This window comes from Macaca mulatta, chromosome 12, assembly GCF_049350105.2.
Source record: "Macaca mulatta isolate MMU2019108-1 chromosome 12, T2T-MMU8v2.0, whole genome shotgun sequence".
NCBI classification, from domain to species: domain Eukaryota; kingdom Metazoa; phylum Chordata; class Mammalia; order Primates; family Cercopithecidae; genus Macaca; species Macaca mulatta.
Window position 1 is genome coordinate 105,545,716 of NC_133417.1, and position 26,963 is coordinate 105,572,678.

At 40.5% G+C, this 26,963-nt stretch overlaps 1 protein-coding gene across 1 annotated transcript in view; it reads left to right on the top strand.

The window, feature by feature from the left end:
* Positions 1-26,963, top strand: part of AOX1 (aldehyde oxidase 1) — an 87,004-nt gene that overhangs the window by 21,840 nt on the left and 38,201 nt on the right. Inside the window, 10 exon segments of the mRNA NM_001281309.1 lie at positions 2,736-2,887; positions 3,084-3,177; positions 5,149-5,258; positions 6,329-6,513; positions 7,328-7,490; positions 9,488-9,580; positions 14,215-14,384; positions 14,684-14,810; positions 17,435-17,557; positions 20,907-21,003. Of these exon segments, the coding sequence (NP_001268238.1) occupies positions 2,736-2,887; positions 3,084-3,177; positions 5,149-5,258; positions 6,329-6,513; positions 7,328-7,490; positions 9,488-9,580; positions 14,215-14,384; positions 14,684-14,810; positions 17,435-17,557; positions 20,907-21,003 (1,314 nt within the window).

The window sequence follows — 26,963 nt, forward strand, 5'->3', positions numbered from 1 at the left end:
CTAGCCAGTTTTCCCAGCACCATTTATTAAATAGGGAATTCTTTCCCCAGTGCTTGTTTTTGAAGCGTTTGTAAAAGATCAGATGGTTGTAGATGTGTGGTTTTATTTCTAAGGTCTTTGTTCTGTTCCATTGGTCTATATATTTGTTTTGGTACCAGTACCATGCTGTTTTGGTTACTGTAGTCTTGTAGTGTAGTTTGAAGTCAGATCATGTGATACATCCAGCTTTGTTCTTTTTGCGTAGGATTGTCTTGGCTATACAGGCTCTTTTTTGTTCCATATGAAATTTAAAGTAGTTTTTCCCTAATTCTGTGAAGAAAGTCAGTGGTAACTTGGGAAGATAGCATTGAATCTATACTTTGGGTAGTATTCATGGTATTGATTCTTCCTATCCATGAGCATGGAATGTTTCTCCATTTGTTTGTGTCCTCTCTGATTTCTTTAAGCAGTGGTTGATAGTTCTTCCTTGTAAATTGTATTCCCAGGTATTTTATTCTCTTTGTAGCAATTGTGAATGGGAGTTCATTCATGATTTGGCTCTCCGCTTGTCTATTGTTGGTGTATAGGAATGCTTGTGATTTTTGCGCGTTGATTTTGTATCCTGAGACTTTGCTGAATTTGCATATCAGCTTAAGGAGTTTTTGGGCTGAGACGATGGGGTTTTCTAAATATATAATCATGTCATCTGCAAACAGAGACAATTTGACTCCATCTCTTCCTATTTGAATATCTTTATTTCTTTCTGTTACCTGATTGCACTGACCATAACTTCCAATACTGTGTTGAATAGGAGTGGTGAGAGAGGGCATCCTTATCTTGTGCCAGTTTTCAAAGGGAATCCTTCCAGCTTTTGCCCATTCAGTATGATATTGGCTATAGGTTTGTCACAAATAGCTCTTATTATTTTGAGATATGGTCCATCAATACCTAGTTTATTGAAAGTTTTTAACATGAGGAGATGTTGAATTTTATCAAAGGCCTTTTCTGCATCTATTGAGATAATCATGTGATTTTCATCACTGGTTCTGTTTATGTGAGGGATTACATTTATCAATTTGCATATATTGAACCAGCTTTGCATCCCTGGGATGAAGCCAACATGATCATGGTGGATAAGCTTTTTGATGTGCTGTTCATCATCACTGATCATTAGAGAAATGCAGATCAAAACCACAGTGAGATACCATCTCATGCCAGTCAGAATGGTGATTATTAAAAAGTCAGGAAACAATAAATGCTGGCAAGGCTATGGAGAAATAGTAATGCTTTTACACTGTTGGTGGGGGTATAAGTTAGTTCAACCATTGTGGAAAACAGTGTGGCAATTCCTCAAGGATCTAGAATCAGAAATAACATTTGACCCAGCAATCCCATTACTGAGTATATACCCAAGGGATTATAAATCATTCCACTATAAAGACACATGCACACTTATGTTTATTGCAGCACTATTTACAATAGCAAAGACTTGGAACCAACCCAAATGCACATCAATGATAGACTGGATAAAGAAAATGTGGCAGATACACACCATGGAATACTATGCAACCATAAAAAAGAATGAGATCATGTCCTTTGCAGGGACATGGATGAAGCTGGAAGCCATCATTCTCAGCAAACCAACACAGGAACAGAAAACCAAATACCACATGTTCTTACTTATAAGTGGAAGTTGAACAATGAGAACACATGGACACAGGGAGGGGAACAACACATACCGGGGCCTGTTAGTGGGTGGGGGGCAAGGGAAGGAAGAGCATTAGGACAAATACCTAATGCATGCAAGGCTTAAAACCTAGATGACAGGTTGATAGGTGCAGCAAACCACCATAGCACATGTATACCTATGTAATAAACCTGCACATTCTGCACATGTATCCCAGAACTTAAAGTAAAATAAAATAAAAAGAAAATGGGGACAGAAAGCATTTTAAAAAAAAATGATAACATTCTGGAGGAAGACTCAGAGAATAATTCTCTAAAGTTAATCTAAATACTAGTTGTCTGAATAGTTCAATTTTTACCGAAAAACTTCTGTCTGCAATATCAGAGAAATATAAAAACTATTCAATGAAGGATACAGTGCTAAGTGCTGGACAGAAGATAAAACTGGATATAACACAGTCTTTGCTGTTTAAAACCACAGTAGCAAGTTTATGTATTAAACAGCTTACAGACTGGTTTTTCTATTCCTGTGGAGGAAATTGATTTAATGGCAATGATGAGAAACAATGGAAATGTGGATTTGGAGTATAGCCTCTGAAATCTAACTCTTGACAATGGCATATATTAGCTGTCAGATCTTAGGCAAGTTACTTAACTCTCAGTTTCTTCATCTGTGAAATGGGGCTATTAATATCTCATAGGTATGTTCAGATTTAAGGAGATTATCTAAAGCATTCAACATAATACTTGATAGAGTGAGTGTTCAAAGAATTCAGCCTTCATTACCTCCATCACCACCACTTACATCACTAGTACCACCTCTACCATTACCCCCACCTTCATCACCATCACCACACCACCCCCTTACTGCTATCCCTACCACCACCGCCTCACCACTACTTGCATTACCACCATTACCTTCAACATCATCACTACCCATCACCACCATCACCAATAAGCAGGGCAGCATGTATCCAGTATAAAGATTCTATGTCTGTAGCTTTGGTCTAATGGACATGTTCAGGTCAGCAGTGATCACACTGTGTTATTTACAAATGACTTCATTTCAGGACTCACCCTTGGTGCTGGTCTCAGCCTAGCCCAGGTGAAGGACATTTTGGCTGACGTAGTCCAGAAGCTTCCAGAGGAGAAGACACAGACATACCATGCTCTCCTGAAGCATTTGGGAACTCTGGCTGGGTCCCAGATCAGGAACATGGCTGTATGTATCTGATGACAGTAAACTCTGGTAGGCATCCCTTGGTGACTCTCCCTGATGAATCATGACGTTTTCATTCTTTTGGAACAGACCAAAAAAAAAAAAATTAGTTATCCAAAGCCGTACTTAATCCTTATTTTAGCACTTGCGTTTTTATGATTATATAACTGAAATGAAACTAACTCATTATTTTAAAAAGTCTTTAGGGGGACACATCATTAGCAGGCATCCAGATTCAGATCTGAATCCCATCCTGGCTGTGGGTAACTGTACCCTCAACTTGCTATCAAAAGGTAAGTGACAGCCCCGACTTGGAGATTATTAAGCTGTTTCTCTACCCCTTTTTCTCTCTGGGGAGGCAGGAAGTCCAGTCTTGAAAATGACTTTTCCCTATAATATCAATAATTTTCTCTGCTTTTCTGGATACTGGAAATGTTGTGAGTCTTGTCTTAATAGCATAGGCTTTCTTCCCTTGTGTCTTTCTGGGGCTTTTTTCTCATACTGGTCACCCTACACTGGACATGTTTGTGTTGGTTAATGTCCGGGTGTAATCTGACTATTGCTGAGAACTACATGCTATTGAGAACTATTGGGTCCCTCTGTTGAAGACATTCACCAGGTGGCACAGGAGTGTTGCGGCACCCATATTGTGCTTTCAGCTCATACTTAATTTATCATTGATGGAAACATATAGGTCTTTTTCAGGTGAACAATGATTGGACCTCATTCTATATTTATTTACTTGATTTTTGTTCTTGAAACTAAGTCCACAACATCTAATTTATTGCTTCTTCCAACTTGCTTGAAAATTATTAGGAAGTTCTAATTGGTCCTCTATAAATTTGTGGGGTTTTTGTTTCATTAAAAAATATGGACTGGTTTTCTATCATCTGCATTGTTAAATACTTACTCTTCATATCATTTAAACCACAAAGCTATCTTTTTTTTTCTTTTTTTTTTTTTTTTTTTTTTTTTGAAATGGAGTCTCGCTCTGTCACCCAGTCTGAAGTGCAGTGGCACGATCTTGGCTCACTGCAACCTCTACCTCCTGGGTTCAAGCAATTCTCCTGCCTCAGCCTCCTGAGTAGCTGGGACTGCAGGCACGCACTACCATGCCCAGCTAATTTTTGTGTTTTTAATAGAGACGTGGTTTCACTGTGTTGGCTAGGCTGGTCTCGAACTGACCTCAGGTGATCCACCCACCTCTGCCTCCCAAAGTATTGGGATTACAGGCATGAGCCACTGTGCTTGGTCGCAAAACTATCTTAAAGAGGAAGATTTACATTCAGGGTTTTCAATTTAAGTAACATCCCCTTAAAAAGTCATACTATGAGAAACAGGTTTTGTGATGTGAATATAGACATCAAAAGCTTCTTAGCTTTCATTATTTTGTTATAGTTTTAAACTCTTCCTAATATATTGATTAAAGAACTAAAATTCTTCAGGTGTTGGAACGAGATATAAAAAAGTAAGATAACACCTCACTAGTATACAAATTTATTAAAGATAATTTCTTATTCATGACTGTACCTAGTGGGGTTCCTGGTTATAAACAATAAATATTTGTTGACTGACTTGATCAGAATATCAAAAGAGATATGAATATTTACTCCCTACTTGTAAAGCTTTAAGTGAATTGTGTTGTCAGGAAGAGGACTGCTAAGGTTCTATTCTACCTGAAACTCTGGGCTACTCTGTGAGATCTTTTTATCTATTTTTTAAATTTATTTTTTATTTAAAAACATTTTTTTTAGACAGAGTCTCACTTTGTCATCCAGGCTGGAGTACAGTGGCATGACCTCAGCCCACTGCAACCTCTCCTTCCCAGGTTCAAGTGATTTTCCTGCTTCAGCTTCCTGAGTAGCTGGGACTACAGGAGTGCACAACCACGCCCAGCTAATTTGTTTGTATTTTTAATAGAGAAGGGGTTTCACCATGTTGGCCAGGCTGGTCTCAAACTCCTGACCTCAAATGATCCACCTGCCTCGGCCTCCCAAAATGCTAGCATTACAGGTGTGAACCACCATGCCCAGTCGATGTTTTTATCGATGAGAAAGCAAGGAAAACAAAAAGAGATGGGGCCTAGACTAGAAGAAGCATTGCAAGATGCATTATAGGGTAAAAGACCTGCTAAGCATAGGAAGAGCACATGTTTCCCTGAACACCCAGTTTCCTCAGGTATTTGGTGGAATTACTTCCCAAGTTTTGGAAGTTTATTTAATAGACCAAACAGATTCCAGGGAAAGTGTCATTTCTTTCCACAGAAGGAAAACGACAGATTCCTTTAAACGAGCAGTTCCTCAGCAAGTGCCCTAATGCAGATCTTAAGCCTCAAGAAATCTTGGTCTCAGTGAACATCCCCTACTCAAGGAAGGTGAGAACATCCCACCGTCAATTTCCCAGTTCCACCTGTGATGCTATGGTTTGTTTATTCCAGCATATGGTGAAATAAGAAAAAGGGTTAAGTGTTTATGGGGGAGATAAAGGCTCAACTTCAGGAAGTGGTATGAGGTCATTATTTTAACACTTGTGAATAGTTGCCTTTTCATTGTATTACGCATGCCCCTATCATTCCTCGAATTAGGAGATTTTTTTTTAGATCGAGTCTTGCTCTGTTGCCCAGGCTGGAGTGCAGCAGCATGATCTTGGCTCACTGCAACCTCTGCCTCCCAGGTTCAAGTGATTCTCCTGCGTCAACCTCCTGAGTAGCTGGGATTACAGGTGCACACCACCATGCCCAGCTAATTTTTGTATTTTTAGTAGAGACGGGGTTTCGCCATGTTGGCCAGGCTGGTCTCGAACTCCTGACCTCAGGTGATCCATCCGTCTCAGCCTCCCAAAATGCTGGGATTACAGGTGTGAGCCACCACTCCCAGACTCATCTCTGCCTTTCTCGCTCTTTCTCCCCCTACCCCAAGCTCTAAAGTAACTTTCTGACAGGTTTTTGTCCCATAAGCCTTTCTCCCTAAATATGACATGAAGAGTATGCCTCTACCTATATCTTGGGGTTTGAAAAAAGCCTAAAAATACATTTGCAATAGAACTTAGTGGAAAACACATGAGTCTTTGCATGAGATAGAATCAGGTTTGAATCCTGGTTTCAAGACCTGAACTAATTACTGAATCCTTCTGTGCCTTGGATTCCTCATCTATAAAATGGGAATACTCAAGCCTGCCTCAGAGGATGTATTATTTGCTAGGGCTACCATAACAAAGAACTACACACTGGGTGGCCTCAACAGCAGAGACTGATTTTTTGGAGATGCTGGGGGCTACACATCTGATATCAATGTGACACTCAACACACACATACTGTCCAGCGCACAGGCGACGGCAACATACACAGACTGCCTGGTGCGTAGGTGACACTCAACACATACAGACTGCCTGGTGCGTAGGTGGTGCTCAGTGTTTCTACATGTGCCACTTAACTGTTTCTTTCAGTTGGAATTTGTGTCAGCCTTCCGACAAGCCCAGCGACAGGAGAATGCACTAGCGATAGTCAATTCAGGAATGAGAGTCTTTTTTGGAGAAGGGCATGGCATTATTAGAGAGTTATCCATCTCATATGGAGGCGTTGGTCCAGCCACCATCTGTGCCAAGAATTCCTGCCAGAAACTCATTGGAAGGTAAGGCATTAGAGGGAAGGGCTCCTCTAATACTTGTCCTTAGACTCCAAGTATTAAAGGAGCCCTTTTTGTGGTGAGATGTGATTACAAGAAGAAAAGTGTTCCATGCCTTTCTATTTAATGCCTGGGAATTCCAATAAGATTTTGTTATTGTTTCCATATGTCTTGATTTTAGTGAATTCTGAAGTGGGAATTATATACTCTGTGTGTATGTGTGTGTGTGTGTGTGTGTGTGTGTGTGTGTGTGTGTGTGTGTGTGAGAGAGAGAGAGAGAGAGAGAGAGAGAAGCCCTCTCCCAACAGTGCCAATTTGTATTCTTTATTTTGGGAGAATAATTTGCCATGATGAAAAACCAATTATGTGAGCTTGTTCTATAATAAATTGTTGAAGGCATTTGCTTGGTTCTCCATCTGTCAAAGATGGGTGATCATACCTACCTCATAGGGTAGTTGAGAGGATTAAGTGAGTGAATACATATAGGGTGCTAAAAGCAGAACTTGGCATGCAATAAATGTCCTAGTGATATGAGGGTCAGTTACTCCTGGACTATGGATTTTATATGAGTTGTCATTTATTTCTCTGGATCATTGTGTGAGTTGGGTTCTACTAATGTTCCCCTTTTACAGGTGAGGACATGATGAGACCCAGGCTAGACACCTTGAGAGTGGTGGGCCAATTTGAACTCGGGCTGCCTGATCTAGAGCTTGTACTCTTATTTCCTGTATTAAACTGTGGCTATTTGTCTTACCCATTAGGTGAAGATATGGGGTAATAAACCCTGTCAGGCTAGGAGTTTTCTCTTTGGACTTTCCAGGCACTGGAATGAAGAAATGCTGGATACAGCTTGCAGGCTTGTTCTGGAGGAAGTCTCCCTTTCGGGCTCGGCGCCAGGTGGAAAGGTGGAGTTCAAGAGGACTCTCATCATCAGCTTCCTCTTCAAGTTCTACCTGGAAGTGTCACAGATTTTGAAAAAGATGGTAAGCAGCACTGGTTACACATTAACTTCCTCGGTACTGGGAGCTATGATGACATCCAAAGTAGAGGCAATGACTCCCTACCAAATAGCTGTAGAATAAAACAGACAATCCACTTTAGAAACACATGCACTTGCTGAGCATCCCTCAGCCTGTCTGTGGGTGGAGATGAGTTTAGGGAAGAATTGCAAGTAGAGCCAAGAGTTGGGCAAGCTTGTATTTAGCACCACTCAATGATTTTGTTTCTGACCGGTAGTTTTCCTAGATTATGTTCGGAAAACTTGCTAATGATTTGAATATGTTTTCCCTCCATAGGGCATTTCTTCCTCTTGAGATATTACCTTCACATTGAGGTTGACTTCATGTGTTTAGTGTTCTTTTCCAGATTCAGTTTCATTTCCCTAGCCTGTCAGATGACGATGGCAGCCACTGCACAAGATGATTGTGAAATGTGTCATTGTGGGAAAATGACTTCACATGGTCCCTAGTGCTTCAGAGGAAATCCATAGTATTAGTCATAATAATAGCAGTGACAGTCCATGCATTCTTTTGCCTGATCTCTCTTAGGGCAAACAATGAAAGCTACAAGATTGTTGACTGTGGAGGGCACAACTAAAAAAACAATCTCTGAATAAATCCATTAGACCCAAAGGAGACTTGAGCCTCATTGGCCTCACAAATCCCAGCTATAACCAGCTGACCAAAATAGACTAGAAGCCAAGAATAGTCTTCCTGTGGTATAGTAGTTAGTATGGTCACTTTAAATAGGAGACACAGTCCTCTCTTATCCTTGCTTTTTAGGGTATCTTCTCATTGTAGGTGGCAGCAACTAGGAACCAGAAGGGTAGTATCACATTTTTAAGAATGAAAACTTGAAATCATAGATAAGTGACATATTGTCACCAGGTAACCAATTATAGACTCCTCCAATTAGTAGCAAACTAATGTAATTTCTGGGTGACTCAAGTGATATAATTTAAAACTTTTGCCTTATAGTCTTATACCCCTCCTCTCTTTAAAAATAATAGCTTCTGTTGATTTTATTTAATTTTTTTTGAGACAGGGTCTCACTCTGTCACCCACGTTGGAATACAGTGGTGTGATATAGCGCAGTGCAGCCTCAACTTCCTGGACTCAAGCAGTCCTCCCACCTCAGCCTCCCAAGTAGCTGAGACCATAAGCATGCACCACCATGCCCAGCTAGTTTCTTTATTTTTTTGTAAAGACAGGGTCTTACTATGTTGCCCAAGCTGGTCTTGAACTTCTGGACTCAAGCAATCCTCCTGCCTTGGCCTCCCAAAATGCTAGAATTACAGGCATGAGCCATGGCACCTAGCTGGCTTTATTTTCTATTAAAATTATGTAAATTAGAAAAATAACCCCCAGGTGTATTGTTGAAAGCCTTTCCCCCCATGCAGCTCTAGGCTGTACAATGTCCACAGTCTTGTGTAAAGAACCAAATGGCTCACTTCCCTCAGTCCTGAGGAATATTCTTGCTGGGGACCAGAATCCTTCCCGCTGTGGGGCAGCAGCAGGGATGCAGCCTGTGTCCCCCTTTCTACACAGCTGGAAGGCAACATGGAACAGCTTTACTCTTATTTGCAATGGTGTACTTTGATGTTTTCCTGGCTTAAGTGTTTTCTTCCTTTCCATTTTATTTGCTTAGCTTCTATCTTACTTTTGGATCAGTTTGTAAGTCTTCATATCATTTAGGAGAGTATATGAGAGAATCACAAGAAACATACAGCTGGTGGAAGCCAGTTACCTACCGTATTCATCTGGCTATTCATAATATAAAGAAGTATGTATGCACCTTTTAGAGTGTATGTCCTTGAGTCAGGGAGCTGCTTGTATTTCTGGGGTTCTGAATAGGGCGAGTGCTTAATACATGTGAGACTTCAGAATAGAGATGCTTGCTAAGACTCATGCTAGCCTCCCTTCCAAAATCATTCTGGCGCATTCAAACCATTTAAAATATCTGCAATGGTTCTACTTTTCAGGACCCAATTCACTATCCTAGCCTTGCAGACAAGTATGAAAGTGCTTTAGAAGATCTTCATTCCAAACATCACTGCAGTACATTAAAGTACCAGGTGAGTGGTATTTTTGTTTTTCAAAATTCACAGTCTGGGCTATAGTGCTTTGACCTGGACGTTCCCACTGTCTCTCCATGAAACTCAAGCTCTGTAAGTCCAAGCTCCACTTCTGGTAAACTCATAGCCTCCTTTAGGGGTAATTAAAATTCCAAAATCAATGAAGAATTGTGATTAAAGACAAATCTAGCAGTGGTAATATTAAAGAAGAATGTTGATTTGGGTCTTAAAGGTTACGTGCTTTGCACTGTGGCCTTGTACCACAGACACACATGAGCTGGCCACCTTGTCACGTGTTTCCTGCTCTGGGCACTGCAGGCATCAGAGTCCAATAAAGCCAGGCTCTTCGGCAGGGCCACGGGCTGCTTTGCTTTCATTTTCAGAGGAAAAGACACAGCCCCTGGAGGTTGATGAAAATGCAATAATGCTTTCAAGAAGAACTGCTGATTTGTTTAGCGTGAATGTGAAGATATTTCACTCCCTTAGTCCCTATTCTCCTAGTGATTTTTCTGTGAGTTACATTTTAGAATTGAATCAAACATAAGTACTAAGAGCTTTTCGTAAGCTCTCCTAATGAAGGGTGACTATTAGAAAACAGAATTCCTAACTTTCAAATGGAATTTTCTGCCACCTCATAAAAATATTGCCTGAAGTCACCCTCTTGGTAAAGTGGATACAATGTGGTGTGTTTTTCCTTGAAATTATTATCCGGAAACTTGACCTTGAGAGTTTTAATATGTCAAGAACATGAAAAGGCTTTTTAAAGCATTTGTTCATTGAATCTAATGTTGGATTTAGTTGTAAAAGCTTATAATATGTCATAATGAACATTGAAGCTGGTGTGTATTCCTTGAGGTTTTCGGTTCAATGTTTAAAAGTTAAAATGCACCAAACTCCATTGAAAATGATCATTTTGAAAGTTAAAAACAGCTGCCATCTCCCCTGGTGTTCTTTTCAAATATGATAGTTGAACCCTTCGGCTTATAAATGCCCTAATATTTCTTAAACAATGGAATAAATTTCAGAAAGAAACAACAGCAAATTCATAGATATCGAAATCATCCAAAGAAAAAGGAAATTTTTCACATAGTGCATGATCTTGAATGAGAGTTTATCATTGATTGCAAAACAAAGTTTTAGATACAAAGTGTCTGCCAGATAGGTGAGTTTTGCTTTTGTTTTGCCTGTGGTTTTTCACACGCACATACAAATATCCGCATTGCTAGAGCAACGTCAGCACTCACGAATAGCATTTTCCCCCTAAATCAGTTCATTTGTTTTGAAAGCATTTTGACACAGCTTCAAAAGATCACCAGTTTGAGGTGGCAACATTCTTCCTTCCATAGTATCTTTAGCCAAATACTAAGCGGAAGCAGGTAATGGAGGACAGCCTCTTTTACCAGTAGATTTATCATGACTGACTGCAAAAAAAAAAAAAGAAAGAAAGAAAAAAAAATGATATCTTTGACTATAGGACAAAGACATTTTTGGAATTTTTCCTCAGTTTTTTGGCCAGCCTCACACAACATGGGTTCAAAAGACTTTTTTTCAATGTGATGAAGTGTTCCGTTGGTTACAGTGAAACGTGTTATGTCAGTTAACTCCCAGACCCATTACAGATAGCTATGAATGTCTTTCCTTAATGTCTGAGCTTGTGAAGTATCTGGAAGTTTGCTTTTCAGGATGAAAAAAGTTCTTAGGGTTTTAAAAAGAAGATGTGGGTGATTTTTTTCACTCAAATGTGGTTCAGGTTGAAAGCCCAAGCAGCATCACAGCTCAGCACTTTGGGGGATATTTTGCAGAGGAAGTCAATTCCTACCATCTGCAACATATGAAAAACCACACCTGGTAGAACCTCGTTGTTAGTTTTTCCTTTTCGTCACTATCTCAGCTCCTCGAAGCAGAGGAGGAAGAGGAGAACTGAGGGGAGTCCTTTGCCATGAGGACAGGGCAGTGTGAGCTACGTCAAAGGGCTGGAGTGTTGGGACTGCCTCCAATCTGTGCTCATGCCTGAACCCCAATAAGTAAACTTTTCTCTAGTTTTCCTTAGTCCCCTACATTCGTGGCCTAATATCTACCTTTATTTAATGGAGCCCTGGAGCAAGGCCTACCTAAATTATTTTTCTCGATAGTCTCCTGCTTTCTAGCTTATAAAGTCAGGATGACTCAACAATAACCGAAAATGAAAAAACAAAAACTTAGTCAATACTCCGTTTTTTGTGCCCTGTATTATACTAACTACAAAATTGAAGTTTACATTTAAGTAAAAGAAATATGAAATTAGAACAATAAATGCTTATCAACAGTGTTTATTTTGCAGCAAGATGGTAAATTTTATATAAAATAGGAATAAGTGCACCCTACACACATGTCTTATACCTAGTTAATTATAGAAATTACACTACTTTCTGTGCATAGTTGTCAGCCACAATTTGGTTGACATTTTACTTCTTGTCATTATGAAATGACAATATTTCATTGCTTATGAAAGCAATATTTTTTTCTTTTCAAATCAATGTTGAACATGTTCTGAAATAACACATGCCACTCTGCTGTTCTCTCCTGATATTCCAGCCCTGCCACCTGCCTGGAGAATCTCTGATCTCTATCTCTACCCAGAGGTTTATTTTTTGAGGCCCTTAAATAGTTGGGTAGTGAGTAGGGAGCACTCTTCTTGAGTTCCTGGATCTGTAGAGGGTACTGGAGAACTGTACATTTCACAGCTGTCTTAAGTAAAGCTCTCATTATAACCAGAGCTCTCCTCCATTTGTGGGATTAGATGAATTAAATCCAAATGTTCAGAAAGGAAAGCAAAACATCTACATGAAAAGGAAATGTGTTAATCAGGGGAATCCAGACAGCTTCTCTTCAGTTCCATAGAGCAAGAGGCTTGGAGCACTTTTATTGGACCAGGGTGGACTTTGAAACAGGAAAACCTGCAGTGAAGAGTGAAATGAAATACCATTTTAGATGGATTCAAGTATCCAACTTATTGTTCATATGTACTGAATAGGCTTTCTCAAACTGCACATTGTGGTAATCAAATACAAAAGAATTTAGCTTTTCTCCCCGCTCAGATGCCTTAAAGGACACTATGTTGGAAATAGGCCTGTTTCTTCTTTTTTCTCCCAGTAAAGATTTTTAACCAGTATGTGTTGGCGACTTGTTTTCTCTTCCCTCTTGCCATGTGATGTGTAGGCTCATCTCAAAGGAAGATCCAGGGCATTGTAAGGCTCATCTCAAAGGAAGATCAAGTGCTTAGGGTGATCCTGTGAATTGCAGGATGGGAAGGGGAGGCATCCATAGCTTTTCCCTGACTGCAACCTGGCCAACATGACTGCATGCCCCTCACCCCCAGGTCTTCCAGAGAAAGCCTCTGGGAGTCTGGCCTCAGTCCCACTACCAAGTGCAATGTGGACACAGTGAGTTACAGACTGGGGTACCCGCCAGGGCTTAGCAGGCCACTCCTCAGCCACAGCCTTCACCCTGGCCTTATGTCTCTTCACTCGTTCTCCTTCTTTCTTCATACCTTCAATTCTTTTCACAATACACACCCAAGTGGGAAAGCCAGAAACTCCCATATTTGAAATACCAGGGCAGACATTGTGCTGACTAATCTCTGCTTTGGTTAATGAAACACATTTAAGGTATTTACAGAGCCACCAGCAAGGCATTCTGCTCCAGGGGGCTTTAAGAAAGAGCCACATTAGTGAATCATTACTCCAACTGCAGGTCCCTTTGGCTTCATTCTCTATTAGAATTGTCTAAGTTAAGAGTTTTGCCAATTGTTTCTTACATTGCCTCACTCAAAATAGAAAAAAAGAAGGCTACTCTGGTGGAAGTAATAACCTCAGTATTTTCTATAAACATAGTCACGATATCACCATACAGAAGTCACGATATCTTCTGTAAAACATTATATGTGTCATGCTTATATAAAAACAGTAAGGTCATTTTGATAATAAAATTTAAAGAGATACATATGCATTAGCAAGAGGACATAATTTTATATTATCAAGAAGAAAGATTTAAATTTGTTTACTTACGCAAATGGAATTTCCATTAGAGATGTTTGGGGTCTACATTCTAAAAGGTGAAAAATAAGAACAACATCAGGGATCGACATACCAGTTGGCTTATTGAATTACTGTAGTAGGTTTATTGTCTTGGTGTTATTAATAATGACTTTTTTCTTTTTTTTATGGAGTCTCACTCTCTCTCCCAGGCCGGAGTGCAGTGCTGTGATCTTGGCTCACTGCAACCTCCACCTCCCAGGTTCCAGCCATTCTGCAGCCTCAGCCTCCCGAGTAGCTGGGATTACAGGCATGCGCCACCATACCTGGCTACTTTTTTTTTTTTTTTTTTGTATTTTTAGTAGAGATGGGGTTTCACCATGTTGGCCAGGCTTGTCTCGAACTCCTGACCTCAAGTGATCTGCCCACCTTAGCCTCCCAAAGTGCTGGGATTATAGGCATGAGCCACTGTGCCCAGCCCAATAGTGATTTTTCATACCCAATAGTATTCTGGTTTGAGTGTAAATTATATAGCTACCTTCTTATGGGAGATGTGCATAATAATAATTCCTACTTTCTCTATAGAAATGTAAAAGTATATTTTGGTTATTTGTTAACCAGCATATGGGCCCAAAGCAGCATCCTGAAGACCCAATTGGCCACCCCATCATGCATCTGTCTGGTGTGAAGCACGCCACAGGGGAGGCCATCTACTGTGATGACATGCCTCCGGTGGACCAGGAACTTTTCTTGACCTTTGTGACTAGTTCAAGAGCTCATGCTAAGATTGTGTAAGTGATAAAGTTCTTACCCAATGGGCATAAATGATTGTCTTTTCATCTAAGCCACATTAGTGAAAAGTAATGGTGTGAAGAAATAGGCTATTTGTTGGTGATATCCAATGCAGACCAGAGGTGAAATGGGATCGAAATGTAGGATTTACTACAACTTCATTGTCCCAAGAATTTTTTCTCAATTGTCTGGCAGAGACTGTTGGACAGTTCTTACCTCTCTCATATTTTATTCTCCAATTAACCATGTTGTCAGCCTCTGTGGCCACTCTCAGAGCTCTGCTGTGTATATCACCTAGGTCTATTGATCTGTCAGAAGCTCTCAGCATGCCCGGTGTGGTGGACGTCATAACAGCAGAACATCTTAGTGACGTCAACTCCTTCTGCTTTTTCACCGAAGCTGAGGAATTTCTGGCGACAGATAAGGTACTGCATTTTTGCTTTCTATTTGAAAAATAACTTTCTCAGTTAATGGTGCTTCATATTTTCTTAACGATATCATCTAATTTGGCACATCATGAAAGACTCCAGTATTCTTAGAATGCTTATTATAAAGGTATATTCTAATATTGAATGAATTCAAATATATTCATTTTCCATGTAAGTGAAGACATTAACTAGTTATGTAAAAGATTATTTGGTATTTTACATTTTCTAATAGTGAGATGGCCTGCTGCTAATGGTATAAATGGATAAATGAAGATGGATTAATGATAACTTTTATATGGAAATCCCTTTCCTGAGAACTCCTTATTATTTTCCCAGTCTCAGCATGGTCAAAGTTCAACTACAAGTTCAAGTGATATCTATACCATGAAGCCTTTTTTCTCATTCTTCAATCCGGAAGTAGTGTTTGTTCTCTCTCTCTTTCTCTCTCAATCTCTCTCTCTGTCTTAATCTCTCTCTCTCTCAACTTATTCTGATTCATTCATATTTTCGTGTGTTAAATGGGCTTTTTATTTTTTATTTTATTTTATTTTATTTTAAATGGAGTTTCTCTTTGTCACCCAGGCTGGAGTGCAGTGGCATGATCTCGGTTCACTGCAACATCCACCTCCCGGGTTCAAGCAATTCTCCTGCCTTAGCTTCCTGAGTAGCTGGGATTACAGGCACGCACCACCATGCCCGGCTAATTTTTGTATTTTTAGTAGAGAGGGTCTTTGCCATGTTGGCCAGGCTGGTCTCGAACTCCATACCTCAGGTGATCTGCCTGCCTCGGCCTCCCAAAGTGCTGGGTTTACAGGCATGAGCCACCACACTGGGCCTAAATGGGCTTTTTAAAAGTGAGCATCTATGATGTCTGGTCACCATAGTTGAACCAGATATGTATGATCTCTACTCTCATGGAGCTTAAAGTCTAGAGGAGAAAATGAAGTGACCTTTAATGTACTTTCTACCTTGTGTTAAGCTTGTTTATTTTGATGTCTTTTATATTTCCTCTATCTAGTATAAATTCCTTGAGTGAGGACCCATGTCTGATTCATCTGTGTATTCCACACACTGCTTCACACATTGCAGGGTGAATGAGTGGAGGTATAGTGATAACATTGTTGCCTTGTGAAAATTACAAATGATTAAAACTTTGGCTACAGCAAGGACAGCAGTCAGCAGGTTTTCTGCATAACTCAGACTGCTCAGTTCAGTGTTTACCCAAAAGGGCTTCATAATTTGAAACGGTCCCTTCCTCTGGCTCTCCCTGGAAGATATTCCCTGGAAGATATTGTCTGTAGAAATGAAAGCTTGATGACTGAGAGTTTGAACTCAAGGTTGAAACTCCCCCAAAGCAGGGCTGTGTAGCACTGGCAGAGATGGTGAGAATTTAAGGCCTTTGCATAAATGTTTACTAAACAAGTGAAACTGATCTTGGCTGCATGATAGTATCTGCTCTCTGAGATGTGCTTATGAAGATTATAAGCATCTCAGGGGCCACATCTATGTGCCAGGTCACAGAAGCCAAATCAGGAGACTTTGGAGTGCCATTGTGAATGATTGCCTTTGTTGGTGTAATGCTTTTTAAAACATTCATTTATGGCACTTAATGGCTTTTAAAAATCTTTTCATTGTAGAAATTGTAAGCATACACAAAAATGGGAAAGTACTGTACAATGAACCCCATAGATCCATCAACCAGCTTCAAAAGTTATCAACATGTTGCCATTCTTGTTTCATTTTTCTCTCCTTCACTGCCCCCCTCCAAAGAACACACTTTTTTTGTGTGTTCATGCTAGATTTAATGTTTTCAATACCTTTTTTTTCTGATGACAAAACTACTTTATGTTCCTTGTGGAAAAGACACAGTAGTTTAAAGTCGATTTTTAAAATGGGTGATTACGTTGAAATTGTGAATCACAGCATAAGGTAGGAGAGAGAACTCAGTAGTCATGGTGACTTCTTCCAGTCCAGACTGATTTTACCTTTCTCAAGGCTTAAGGTTTCTTTTCCCTGTCTAAATTTCTGCTCTGGTCCTTGTGTGAACTCCTGAGTCCAGCTACCCCACCTGCAGGTGAATAATCCCCAGGAAGGGATGCTGTCTGCTTGGTTGCATCTTGGCTAGGATGCCTTTTCATGAAAAGACAGTTTGTGAGGAGAGATGTGCTCACCAGCAGGCTTCTGTTATCACAGGGGACTCCCCTTCCCAGGTCACCCCCTTTTTCTCTCTGGTTGAGATGAGCTGTGACTTCCTGGTCTCCCTGTCCATAAAGGCAGAGGTTGCATCTCTCAGAACAGCTCTGATTGTCGTGTGACAGCCACACGTCAAGCCATGGGACAGACTGGCCTTCACACAGCCTCATAGGCTTGGCCTGGAGCCTGAGCCTCCTGTCCTCGAGACAGCATGACTCCTGCTCCTCTGATACAGCACAAGGATCTAAACTTCCCCCAGTGCCTGGGGTCAGGAGGCCAGCTGTGGTAACAGTCATGGACAGATGTGGAGGGGTCACATCTAGCCCTAACCCTCATGTGATCTAGTACTAGGAGGGAGGAAGAAAATAAATAAAAGAGAGGACCTGATGCCTGCCCTCCTTGACAACAAAGGTCTTTCTGTGTCGTAGGTGTTCTGTGTGGGTCAGCTTGTCTGTGCCGTGCTTGCTGATTCTGAGGTTCAGGCAAAGCAAGCTGCTAAGCAAGTGAAGATTGTCTATCAAGATTTGGAGCCACTGATCCTAACAATCAAGGTAATGAGTTCCATGGTGGTGCCAGTTGGGAGCCAGAACAAGTATCGGTTAAAATGCTTTTGGCTACTGTAACAGAAAAATGTGGCTTAAAGTGGCCTCCAAAATACAGGGACTTTGTTAACCTCTAAACAGTCTCAGTATTAACAATTTCCCCAAGGACACGGCTTATTTCTGTTGCTCCTCTCTGCTGCCCACGATAGAGGCTCAATTCCTGTGGTCACACAGATGGCCACCAGGACAACCTGGACTTCCTTGTTCACGTTCGAGGAGTAAGAGGAACCCTACTGCCCCAGCATTCCAAGCACAAATCCTGAGATCCAGCCTCTTTAAGCCATTTAGGTGACATATCCATCTCTGAATTAATGACTGGCAGGGGAATGGAGGAGCTGTTGGTTACTTCTAGGGGTCGGAGTTGGGGCCAGATTTCTCTGAAGTAAGTGGGCTACATAGGGGAGTGTAGGAAACTGAAACAAATCTGAGCCCTGTTGGGAAAGGGGAAGGGGAGAGGATGCTGGATGGGAACCAGTGATGTCCAGGAAAGTGGATCCACTCTGTGACTTTGTACCCACCTTCACCCAGGCACACAGTGAGGACCAACAGGATGTTCCATGAAGTGAGTGTCAGAGACACGATTTTTAGATTTTTCAAGAGATAAATTGTATGATGCCTACAGGTATTTTGGCAACTTAAACAAACTGGAGAATTGCATTTTCTCTTGTGATGTTGAGAGAGGAGTTGAAAATGTATAAAGGCTATAAGACTCGTCTCCATGAAATGATAGGGTGTTCTGCGTGCATTCCATTGGTTCTTATAATTTCCTGAATGATGAAAGAATGAACACTGGGGAGGCAGTGTAAATAGATGAGACTCAGTCCATACAGGCTGCATGTGCTCTGGGACACAATATTAGCTTCACAGCACAATGAACACGTTGTTCTCTGGGTGACCAGCATGGCCTGAGGCAGAATTGAGGAAGCGACCTGGGCCGATGAGTGTCTCCAGGAGAACTGGGTGTTGGGGAGTTTCCTGCCATGCTGCTTGATGCTTAGGAACATGGAGTTTGTCTCTGGGAATTTTTCTTACATTTTCAAATAAAAATAAAATCATGTCAAAAAGACAAAAATGTAGAAGTTTAATTGGAGTCGAAGTGTGATTAGGCCTCCTAAATTTTCCTGGCCAGTTTCAAATTCAAACACTCTGTTCCCTTCTCAGGCCCTTTTCATTTACGTGTTGCCTGCTGCTCTTGCTTCCTATATTCCATCCCCCAAAGTTTTGCTGGAGAGTTAGAATTACTTATTAGAAATTATTTACATAATACTTCATCAATGTTTTGTGTATAAATCTTTGCCCAATATCAGGGGCTAAATATCTACTCTTCACTCCCCCTACCTTCCAGTCAAATAAAAGCCCCTATAAGCAAATATAATAGATGCCACTCCCCACGCCCTCATCACTTCAACCAGTAGACTCGTGATTGTCTGCCAGAGAATCCCAGCATCAGATTCAAGTTTTGGCTTTGTGGAAAAGAGTTGCCTCACATTGTGTTCAGAGATTAAGCTCTCAAAGTTTCATCAACTGGATCAGAGTGAGTTTAATCAAAGTTTAGAGGAGGGAAATATGCCCCTCTCCCTATTCATTACAGTTCTTTTATCACTTTCCTAACTAAGAAAAATTCAGAAAATTGGCTCAAAGTTACTCAAAGAGCAACCAGCCAGTAAAGTTGAAAAAGATTAAGCTTTTAAAAATAGGATTTATAAAACCTAGCTTTTTTTTCAACCTGGAATCTCTTTAATCTTGGATTAATAAGAAAAGCACATGAACTGATTCCAATAGGAAGTGCGTTATCAGTCAAAAAAGAACAGAACCAAATTTATCTCTGTCACTATCACAAAGGTTTAATCTGGCTCATGCTTTTCAAGTTTTTAGTAGATTGAATGGGGAAATGATCAAAACTCTTGAATCGAGGGGTAAGGATGATGACCATAATGGAAAAAAATGCGTTCCCTACCGGCATCTGTCATGAATAATAATCATCAACAATAACATGATCATAGCCAGGACCTATACAGAGCTCACTACGTGGTTGACATGGTTCTAGGTCAGTTTCACACATTAACTTACTAAATGCTCACAAAAATCCTATGAGGTAAAAACTATTTTAATCCCCATTCTGATAGGGAAACTAAAAAACAGGGTTACCCAAGGTTACACAGCTAGTCAGTAACAAAAGCAATCAACAAACACTCTGTCAAAGAAGCTGGGCCCCACTGGTGCTATAAACAAACCAACCTAGTGTTTGAATGGGGGAAATGGCAGAATCACAATAGCATATCCCTCTAAGGGGTGTTGTCTAGACACCTACTGGTGGCCAAAAGGAAACAGAGATAAGAGAATCCCCAACTACCAACAGAGTGGAATTTCATGGATGGACAATAACCCACAGTGGATAATGCCAGCAGGAGCTGGCACACCACATTTGCCAGTGGACACATGGATTACTGCAAGATAAATTCTCAGGGATAGCTAAAAACCAACCTATGTTACTGTAACTACATCTCTGGTTATGTGTATCACTGTACCCCTTTACTGGGCACCCAGGGAGAGCCAATAGAAGCCAGTGTATAAATGGATTTGTACACCCAGCACCCAGAGAGGGTTTGTCTGAAATCTTACTTCAGAGCTAGAGGTCCCAGGTGCTCTACTGCCCCGTGCAAATGAAATGCTCATCCCCACAAAGAAGGAATGTGGGGCTGGCAGGCAGAGCCACCATGATCCCAATCACTAGAGTCTCTTCAACTAGCAATTGTTGAGGGCTTACTATATGCCATATAAGCTCTTCACATGTCTTATTTCATTTTATCTTCACCAACCACGATCCTATTGGAGCTATATGCACACCTGTTACTTCCATTTTACAGACGATGATAAGAGAGGTGAAGTGACAGGCCCACGGTCAAAGCTGGTAAATGGGAAAAATGTGTGCAATGCTGTCTGGGTCCAGAGCCTTGGCTCTGAAGCCCTATGCTATATAGCCTTGGCTACCTGAAATGGCTTGTGATGTGAAGACAATAATCTGCCTGGAAAATACTAGTTTCATTCTGGGATCACTTAGATGCCAGTTTTTTTCTGTGCATATTATTTCTTCGGACTCAGTGGGCACATTTACATTTCCTCACTGGGGAGTCTCTCTGCAGTTGGATTCTTAGCTTGGCTCACCAGGGTCATGGTGAAAGTGCACGGGACCACAGGGTGAAGGGAGAAACAGCCTCTGCTCAGAGGATGTGCAGTGGGGTGTGCCTGCCGCCCTAGGTCTTGCCCAAGCTGCCTCACTCTTCTGTTTTCTCTCTAGGAAGCTATACAACACAACTCCTTCTTCGAGCCAGAAAGGAAACTGGAATATGGAAATGTTGATGAAACATTTAAAGTGGTTGATCAAATTCTTGAAGGTAAAAAAGTAATATAAGGGTAAGCGACCCTGGAAGCCTTCTAAGCATGTCAGTTTAATGATTCCTTTGCCTTCTGGAAATCATCTGGTAGCCTAGGAGGGTTTTGCTCCTCAGGATCAGGTGGAACAGGCACCTCATTCACAAATGCGTTTCCCTCTGTCTCTGGGGTAGGCGAAGAGCCAATGGGGAGGCAAAACAGGAGGCAAGACCCTGCCCCTGTGCCCGATCCCCCTTCCCTCATCAAGGCTCCAGTTGTTACAGATGTCGTTTCCTTTCCCGTTCACAACCACCCTGCAAGACAGTATTATTATCTCAATCTTATAGGCTGGCAAAGGGAGGCTCAGAGTAATTATGGAGTGTGACCAAGGTCACACAACAGCTACTAAATGACAGAGTCGGCCATTGAATTGATAGGCTTTATTAGGATTTCCAAAGTCCATGTTTGTTCTTCATCCTTTCTCTCATTGATTCTCTCTCTCTTCCTTTCTTGCTTCTCTGCTTTTTCTTCCCTTCCTCTCCCCTTCCCTTTCTCCTTTCTTTCTTCCAGACTTCTTTCCTGCATGTCTGTATGTAATTAAAATTAAATTTGCCTCTTAGAAAATAGTTAATTATAACTTTCCAGTACAATTCCTTAACTTTTGGCTTTGAAATATTTTAAAACTTACATAAAAGTTGCAGAGACATTAAAGAAACTCCCAAATATTTTTCACTCAGATTCCCCAATGATACACACACACACTTCTGAGCCATTTGAGAGTAAATTGTAAACACAATGTATGTCTCTTTACTCCTAAATACTCAGCGTTTGTTTCCTAAAAACAAGATGTTGTCTAACAGAAACATAGTTATCAAAATCAGAATATTAACACATATACTATTAATCTACACACCTTATTGAAATTTCACCAGTTGTCTCAATAATGTCCTTTATAGCAGAAGAAAAGAGGTTCATCATAAGTCTTAAATAACCCATGCTTTCCCCACCACATTCTGCTGTCATTGCTGCTGTGAAAGCTGTCCTAATGCCTGCCTCACAAGATCTCTGGTTTACACAGACATGCTACTGGATGGTTATGGGCAGTCTGTGTCACATCTCAGAGCAGAGAAATCACCTTGCATTGTCTGTCTTTAAGTGAATTTCCAGGACATTGGCCTCTAGTGCATGTTAAAAACTCCCATCTTCTGGGCTAGTCACAGTGACTCACGCCTATAATCCCAGCACTTTGGAAGGCCAAGGTGAGTGGATCACTTGAGGCCAGGAATTCGAGACCAGCCTGGCCAAAATGGCGAAAACCCCTCTCTACTAAAAATACAAAAATTCTGGGTGTGGTGGTGGGTGCCTGTAATCGCAGCTACTCAGGAAGCTGAGGCCCAAGAATTGCTTGAACCCTGGAGGCAGAGGTTGCAGTGAGCCGAGATTGCACCACTGTACTCTAGCCTGGGTGACAGGAGACTCCATCTCAAACAAACAAACACAACTCCCATCTTCTTAATTTTTCTCTCCAACCTTGATCACAAAAATAGGAAGAGTCCTAAGACACATCCCATCCTGAGTGCACAGCCAGAGCTGTGTAATATGTCACCAGTCAGCCCAGCTTCTTGAGCCCCAAGCCCATCATGTCTCAACTCTATGGATGTGTTAAACTTGAAGCGTGTTTGGGGCTGACTGGAAATGTCACCTGGGAGCTGTAGGAAAGATACCTAGAACTGTCACCTACCAGTTTTCCTTGGCATTGTGTCTTATTAGCTGTGTGACCTGGTAGGGTACTTCTCAGGGCTCAGTCTCCCTGTTTTAATATTATGTGGATAAAGTAAAAACAATTTCAAACATGAATTATAAAGATTGTAAGAGATAATCACGTGTTCTTGGCATATAGTAACAAATCAATAATTGTGAGCAATGATTATTAGATTCACATGATTTTGTTCTCCTGAAGAGATTGTCTATTAGTGAGATGCGTTGGCAGGTGTTCATTTATCAAACCCAGTGTTTCCAAGATTTTCTCCTTGTAGAAATCACTGAGGATATTTATGAGACCTGGAGATTCCTGTGTCCTTTTTTAGAATTGTAGAGGATCCAAAACAGCCCCAGAATCAGTCTTAACAAGTTTTCCAGGTAATTCTTAGGGCTAGCAAAATGTGGAAAACACTGGAAAGGTAAGTTTGATTTATGGGAATGAAGAGAAAAGGAGGGTACATTTCTATCATGGAGGGTTCCTGGCATGAGCATGTCAGAAATATCAATATTTAGGGGGGTTCCTTGTCTCATGTTTGTTTTTTGACATAATGAGTATTTGTGCAAGAATTCTATTGTTGTATTTTTCCTTGACATCTTCTTTCATTATCTAATTCAATTAGGTGATTGATTTAGTCTGCCTCTTTAATTTTTATTATTGTTGCATACCCCATTGATAAGTATAAAAATAATATGGGAATATTAAAAAGGATGTTTATACTACTTTTCGGTATAAATGCCAGGTGCAGTGGCTCACTCCTATAATCCCAGAACTTTGGGAGGCCAAGGCAGAACAAGTGAGGTCTGAAAGAAAGAAAAAGAAAAAGGAAGCTGGGTGTGGTGGCTCACGCCTGTAATCCCAACACTTTGTGAGGCTGAAGCAAGCAGATTGCTTGAGGCCGGGAGTTTGAGACCAGCCCAGTCAATGTAGCAAGACTCCTTCTATTTAAAAAAAAAAAAAAAAAAAAAAAAAAAGGAAGCCAAGAGTGGTGGCTCATGCCTGTAATTCCAGAATTTTGTGAGACTGAAGCAGGCAGATTGCTTGAGGCCAGGAGTTTGAGACCAGCCTGGCAATATGGCAAAACCCTGTCTCCAATAAAAATACAAAAATTAGCCAGGTGTGGTGGCAAACACCTGTAATCCCAGCTACTAGGAAGGCTGAGGCACCAGAATGGCTTGAACCCTGGAGGCGGAGATTGCAGTGAGATGAGATCACGCCACTACACTCCAGCCTAGAGACAGAGTGAGACAGTCAAAGAAAAAAAAAAGAAAGAGAGAGGGAGGGAAGGAGGGAAGGAGAAAGAAAAGGAAAGACAAGGGAAGGGAAAGACGAGGGAAGGCAAAAGAAAACCAGTTTTTATCCTTTTGACTCACTAATTTGAATCTAGTTTTTCCTTTGTCTGCTATCGTCATTTGGATTATGAGTTTCTGATTAGTTATTTCAATGAGAGGTAATTAGAATTAATTATAGCAACGCTTTATCTGTCTTCTAAGAAAATAAGTGTCCCACACTAGGGTCTGTAGGAGTGGGGGTAAGGGGAGGGAGAGCATCAGGAAGAATAGTTCGTGGATGCTAGGTTTAATACCTAAATGATGCGTTCATCTGTGCAGTAAACCATCGTGGCACACGTTTACCTATGAAGCAAACCTGCACATCCTGCACATGTACCCCAGAACTTAAACGTTGAAGGAAAAAAAGAAAGAACATAGGTGTTCCAAGAAAAAAAAATATTTAAAAGATAAAATAAATGGAGCATTACATCAGGTCTTAGAATGTGTTCTTGGAGGGAGTACTATTATTGTTTGCACTTATCTGCTGCGAAGATATATTTCAGCTCTATCTAATCCCGGTGTCATAGCACTGGAGGATGCTAAAGATTACCATTTTCAAATGAGCCAGCTGAGGCTAGAGAGGCTACCTGATTGACCAGGATCAAATCTAAGAGTTTTCCCAATTCCAAAGTTAGTATTCTTTCCTCTACATTATCTTGCTTCTTATTTATCTCATTAAAATTCTGTTAACTGGGATGTGCTTTATACTGAAGAGCACAGAGGACAATCTGTATAGAAGGATTTGCAAGAGACCCAGGGAGCCCTGAACCTGAGACAACTTTCCCCCACAACCTGCTCCGCTGGGCATGGTACAAATAGATACATTCACATCTTAGTAAATTTGGGACTTTAAGGGCCTCTTATTAAAATGTAAATATGCCTGGAGGAATCACTCCTAAACCCATACTGGGATAACATTTTATCTCAGGGATTAGTTGATCAAATTGGTTTCCAACCTAGAGAGTTGAGAGCAATACCCTAAGGTGAAGAGAGGGCACCATGGTGGGGCCTGTCGGGGTAGGCAGGAAAATATAACAGGTTTCTAAAACTTTGCCTGCTTTACAGATTTAAACAAGTACAGCTCTGTCTAATTTTTTTAGCTCTGTATATTTTAAATAAAGTGAATACCTAACAAAATAAATTCTGAGTGGATAGGCAGAATCAATAATACTGCAAGCTTGAATTTGAGCCTAGTGACAATGACATGGGTCTTTAGACAATTTGGTAAAAGCTTAAATTGAAGTGAAGATCTGAACTTGTGAAATTTTAATGATTATATTTTATAAATGAAGCAGAATCTATTCATTTTTCTGCACTCTTTTTTAAACTCAGATTTTTGATAAGATAGGAAGTCCAGATTACAATTTAAAACATTTCATTGGGAATCCTCAAACAATTTGCAAATCACTATTACTGAGTAAATTTTTAATTTTTAAAAGTTCTGCCTTCCATTAACATGATGGCCAGTAATAATTGTATTCTGTTTGCTCCCTCTGCTTTTTATTCTTTTCCCCACCTTCCTATGGGTTGCCTGAATATTTGCTTAGAATTTCATTTTGATTAATCTATAGTATTTTTTAGTATATCTCCTTGTACAATTTTTTTAGTGGTAGCTCTAGATAGTTTACACACACATATACACATGCATATATATAATAAAATTTATATACATATAAAATATTTACATATATGAAATATCAGAGTCTGGTTTCAACATTTTACAAGTTGAAGTGTAGAAGTTTTACCTCCCTTTACATCCCTCTCCTTTTTATAATATAATTGATAATTCTATTTATTTATTCTACATACATTTATAATCACATGAAGTAATGTTATAATTTTGTTTCAAATACAATTTAGGAAACCCAAGAGGAGAAAAGAAGTCTATTGTGTTTACTGGTATTTTTATTCTTTCTGTTGTTCTTTCTTCCTTCCTGATATTTTAACATTTCTTCATTTAAAAAAAAAAATCCTTTTCTGTCTGTTTTAAAAACTTCCCTCAGCCATTATTTCAGGGTAAATCCGTTTAAATCAAATTCTTAGTTTTCCTTCATCTGAAAATGTCTTGATTTCCCTTTCATTGTTGAAAGATACTTTTGCTGGATATAGAACTCTGAGTTGACAGGTATTTTCACACTAGAAAATTTTTTTTTTTTTTTTTAAGACGGAGTCTCACTCTGTCGCCCAGGCTGGAGTGCAGTGGCCGGATCTCAGCTCACTGCAAGCTCCGCCTCCCGGGTTTACGCCATTCTCCTGCCTCAGCCTCCTGAGTAGCTGGGACTACAGGCGCCCGCCACCTCGCCCGGCTAGTTTTTTGTATTTTTTAGTAGAGACGGGGTTTCACTGTGTTAGGCAGGATGGTCTCGATCTCCTGACCTCGTGATCCGCCCGTCTCGGCCTCCCAAAGTGCTGGGATTACAGGCTTGAGCCACCGCGCCCGGCCTAGAAAAATTTTTATCACTTCTTCTGGCCTCCATGGTTCCTGAAGAGAAATCTGCTGTCTTTAAAAGTGCTTTTCTTCTTCTTCTTTTTTTTTTTTTTTTTTTTTTTTTTTTTTTTTTGAGATGGAGTCTCACTCTGTCGCCCAGGCTGTAGTACAGTGGCACGATATCAGCTCACTGCAACCTCTGCCTCCCGGGTTCAAACTACTCTCCTGTCTCAGCCTCCTGAGTAGCTGGGATTACAGGCACCCACCACCATGCCTGGCTGATTTTTGTATTTTTAGTAGAGACAGGGTTTCACCACGAAAGTGCTTTTCTCTTATAGGTGAAGTAGTGTTTCTTTCTCATAGTTTTCAAGATGGTGCTTTTGTCCTTAGTTTTCTGAAGTTTGACTATGATGTGTCTTGGAGTGTATTTCTTTGAATTTATTCTATTTGGGATCACTCAGCTTC